Source organism: Solanum dulcamara, chromosome 11 (genome assembly GCF_947179165.1).
Source record: "Solanum dulcamara chromosome 11, daSolDulc1.2, whole genome shotgun sequence".
NCBI lineage: Eukaryota > Viridiplantae > Streptophyta > Magnoliopsida > Solanales > Solanaceae > Solanum > Solanum dulcamara.
In genome coordinates this window covers 12,451,037-12,455,980 of record NC_077247.1, presented here as the reverse complement: position 1 = coordinate 12,455,980, position 4,944 = coordinate 12,451,037, and the positions used below count along the sequence as shown (strand labels likewise).

The 4,944-nt window shown below is 33.5% G+C and overlaps 1 protein-coding gene across 1 annotated transcript; it reads left to right on the top strand.

Annotated features, from left to right (window-relative positions):
• Positions 1-1,592: 1,592 nt before the first annotated feature.
• LOC129875262 (cytochrome P450 86B1-like) lies at positions 1,593-4,670 on the top strand. Its single transcript, XM_055950714.1, has 2 exons — positions 1,593-3,013; positions 4,067-4,670. Exons 1-2 carry the CDS (start codon positions 1,751-1,753, stop codon positions 4,466-4,468), a joined length of 1,665 nt encoding a protein of 554 aa, XP_055806689.1. The 5' UTR covers positions 1,593-1,750; the 3' UTR covers positions 4,469-4,670.
• The last annotated feature ends 274 nt before the right edge of the window (positions 4,671-4,944 follow it).

Genomic DNA, 4,944 nt, shown 5'->3' with positions numbered 1-4,944 from the left:
TTTTTTTTTCAAAATAGAACTTATGGATGGTTACATTTTACATTTTAAAAAAACTGAAGTCACATACTAGAATTTCAAATAAAAAATTGGAATTTTAAAGACATGATTTAAAATTGAAGTTGAAGTTTTTGTTTACATTTTATAAACAAATTTTGAATTCAAGTTAAAACTTCTTATTTGAATCCCAAATTTTATTGCCAAACACCAACTTAGATAAACAAGAAATAAATTTATATATCCTATTTAATAGTTGCAATTTATCATGCTCACCTAAAAAAATTGCCTTTTGCGATCTTTAGATAGTCGGTAAACAACCAATAATCTGTGTTGAGATGTTTGCAATTGGTGGCTATGAAATGTTATTTAATTGAGGAATATGTTTTCTTTTCTTTTTCCTCCAGAAACCTAATACATATAACTGAAAACTTATTTGAAAAAATGAAATAAATTGATAAAAGGGAGGGAAATATTTGTTGGGGTATGTTTTGATTTTTGGCAGAGAACAGAAATTTTGCTACAAAAATCACCTTCCAATAAGTTTTGTGCGTTTGATTAAATGAGAATTGTCCATGATTATTTTTACATTTTCGTAAACTTGGGCAATAATTATTTCAATTTGACAGCTGACAAATGGAGAATTCATCATGTACGATTTACATTTGAAAGTGGGATCCGGCTATCTCTTATTTCCATTTTCCCCTAATTCTTACTCGGATAGATAACAATATTTTATATTTATGATTTACTTAATTAAATTTGGGTCTTAACAATAGTAAATATTCTCTCCAAATTTAATTTAGCAAATTAGTAATAACTTAATTTTAAAACTTTCCTACTTACAATCCTAGAAATATTCAAGATTTGTTTTATTTCATCAATTTCAAAAGTTCCTTTCTTTCTTAAATTTGGTATCAACTCAAATGATACCACATAAATTGTGACATAAGGAGTATTTCCTCCGTCATATAGTACTTTTTCATATTGTTAAAAATATATGTCTTAAATTACTTAGCAATTTACAAAATTAAAATAGAATTATTATTATTTTTAATTTTATCCTTAAAGTTATTTTTAAAAAAAATATTCAACAACACATAAAGTGATATCTAACAGAGTGAAGAATCTGGGGAAAGTAGAGTAATATGGGATAAAAGGGTAGTAACATTTTTTATGTTTCCTATGCACTTATCTTCCCCTAGAAAGACTAATTCCCTACCGTCTTTCTCTTTCTTTCATTCGATGCACAATCTTTCCTTCCCAACACCATTTTCATTCACATCCTCTTCATCTTTCTTTTTATTTCATCAAATCAAATATAAGTAACTATATTTTTCAGTTTCTTTAATTGGCCAAAAACTTAGAGAAACCGAAGAGATTCGACGTGGCAGCACCATTACTAAAGGGTAAACACGAATAGAAAAAGGTTTTGTAGCTAAACGGCACATTTAAGTTGAAATTTGTATGGATTAGGAAAAGAGTAAGGGAAAAACGTGTGCGCGGGAAAGACTAGAAAACTGTTGTAACTTAGGTTAACTATCTTACCCACTCTCGATCGCAAAAATCTTCCGAGTTTAATAATTAAGAGAGACACGTCCAAAATAAAAATTGATTCTTGATCAAAAACCCTTTTCAACAAGAAAAGTGATGAGAGAGTAATTTCTTTCCATTTTCAGCTCACCAAATCAAAACTGCAAACAAGAAAACACAAGCTATATTTCAAGCAGTAGAATCACACAAAAACAACCACTCTATGCATAACTACAACATTTTCTATCATCTCAACATCATGAATTCACTAAGCACCATTAACATGACTTCTTCTTCTTCTTCTTCCTCATCCTTATTTGCACATTTCAGTTTGTTTCTCTTGCCAGAGATACAAATGATGGAAATATTCGTTGCACTTGTTGTTTTCATCACTATACATTCTTTAAGGCAAGCGAAAAAACAAGGACTACCAAACTGGCCACTCATAGGAATGTTGCCTTCTTTGATTTTAGGCCTTCGGAAAGACATGTATGAGTGGATTTCTGATGTTCTCTGCCAGATGAACGGCACATTTACGTTCCGAGGTCCAATGTTTACCAACCTCAATTGTGTGGTGACGTCCGATCCCCGGAATCTTGAGTATCTTCTCAAGACAAACTTCTCAAATTTCCCAAAAGGAGACTACTTCCGGAGCACTGTCAGAGACCTCCTTGGAGATGGAATATTCAATGCAGATTATGATATTTGGCAGAAACAGAGGAAAACAGCCAGTATTGAATTCCATTCTGCTAAGTTTAGGAACATGACAACAGATTCATTGTTAGAGCTTGTTCATTCTCGTCTGTTACCTGTTTTACAAGATTCAATCAAGCAATCAATCCCTATTGATCTTCAAGATGTTCTCCTTAGGCTCACATTCGATAACGTCTGCATGATTGCATTTGGGGTTGATCCAGGGTGTCTCCACCCTGACTTACCACAAATTCCATTCGCCAAAGCTTTCGAATTAGCAACAGAGGCAACGGTTCTCCGGTTTGTCACTCCCACGCTAGTATGGAAAACCATGAGGTTCCTCGGGTTAGGAACAGAGAAGATGCTGAAGAATTCACTGAAAAAAGTGGATGAATTTGCTGATGAAGTAATCAGAACGAGAAAGAAAGAGCTTTCTTTAGCAGATAGCAAACAGAGATCAGATCTTTTAACAGTGTTCATGGGGTTAAGAGATGAACAAGGAAGGCCTTTTTTGGATAAGTTCTTAAGAGATATATGTGTGAACTTCATTCTAGCTGGAAGAGACACTTCTTCAGTTGCATTAAGCTGGTTTTTCTGGCTCTTGGATCGTAATCCAGAGGTTGAACAAAGGATTTTAGCTGAGATTTATAAGATTTTGAATGAAAGGGAGGATGATATTAATGAAACTCCATTGATTTTCAAGCCAGCAGAGATCAAGAAAATGGAGTATCTACAAGCGGCTCTATCGGAGGCTCTCAGATTGTACCCTTCTGTCCCAGTTGATCACAAAGAGGTAAGACTTTTCTATATTCAACATCATATTATCATTTCTTAAACTACATATTTACATTTGAAGAGGAAACAACAACTTCAATATTTTTCAACTAATACTAGCAGGCGTTTGACCCATAAATATATTTTACTTCCTGAATTTCGAAAATCATGTTTGGCCATAGAAACTTGGAAAAGCCAAGTTGAATTCCGGAATTTGAAGAACACCAAAAGGTTGTTTTAAAAATTCAAAAACAACTTCAATTTGTATTCATGATTAAACATAACTCCAATTTCTAAATACCATTTTTCACTTTGAAAACAAAAACTACTATATTCAAATATTCATATTTTTTCTTTTTGTCCACAGCCGAATTTTAAACAAAATCACATAAGTCTTGATGTTCCTAGCTTCCTCTTTTTTTTCTGTTTTGAACAGTAGAGTAAGTTTCTTAGGGTCTTTAATTAGTTCAACAGTGCAAACAATTGTTTGGTGACACTGAGATATTAATGTTCAAAGAGAACGCGGTATCGCTTCCAAAAAAATGCTATTTGAACATTTGGGCGTCAAAGTTCCAAGATTAGAAACATTAAAAGCTGTACATTACCCCATGCATTATAAAAGTCAGATACCAAACTTCAACGTAACTCACATACTATCAGAATTAAAAGCAATAAAGACTAGTTTAAGGTCTCTAGTAGGAAAACAACAACCCAAGAATACAAAAACAGAAAGAAGAAAACGACACAAAAAATCCTAATGCTAATTTCCCATAAAACTTCTTGATACGTTGTACCACCTATGGAAAATTTTAGTAGCTTAGTTGGTTGGCTATCTGAAAATTCACCTTGTTGGTGAGGGTTTTATCCCATCACCCCTTGCCCCCACCCCCATTTTTTAGAAAATAATAATAATAATGTTATACCACCTACAGGTTTAACGAGTCCTTCCCTCCCCCATCTCCTATAATTCCCACTTTATTTTCAAGATTATTATCGGTTTCATTCCTTGTACCTAAGACATAAATACTTATTTAAAAGGTCACTTAAAATGTACTTGATTTGTTATGTCTAGGTTGTTGATGACGATGTTTTCCCAGACGGGACAGTATTGAAGAAGGGAACAAAGGTGGTGTATGCAATCTACGCAATGGGAAGAATGGAAGGGATATGGGGTAAAGATTGCAGAGAGTACAGACCAGAGAGGTGGTTGAGAGATGGGCGGTACATGAGTGAACCAGCATACCGTTTCACTGCCTTCAATGGAGGACCTCGTCTTTGCTTAGGCAAAGATTTTGCTTACTATCAAATGAAATTTACTGCTGCATCCATCCTCTATCGTTACCATGTCAAGGTAGTGGAAGGCCATCCAGTTAGGCCCAAAATGGCTCTTACTATGTACCTCAAGTATGGACTACAAGTCAAACTCTCCAGGCGTGATCAATCTCAACTTCCTCTAAACAACAAATATTACTAAATACTTTATGTAGCTCTGTATGTTTGTACGTTTCTTTCTCTATTTTTTATTTTAAAAGTTCAGTGTTATAAAGACACACCCTTGTATTGAGAAGAAAGAAACGAAAATGGGGGCTGAGTAGTGAGATACAGGGAAAGCAAAAAATATTGAATTAGGTACATAAGGTGAGTGATTGGAATAATAGATTTTGTGTTGATTGCTATGATTCTTTAATTTTGATATACATTCTTTCTGTTTCATGCTAATATTTCAGTATCACATTACTAGATATCACAAATATGTAAACATAATTCTTAACCGGGAAAACGGGACAGTTGAATTTTTCATGCGGTCAAGCAATACATGCATACCGATTTAACTTGTTGATTAGTAAATTGGCAGTTAAATCTATTAATAAATGAGCTATATAAAAACAGTTATGAAGCAAAGTAAATCAAATAAAGCAGTAAAACTTGGCTGATTGATATTTCAGCTAG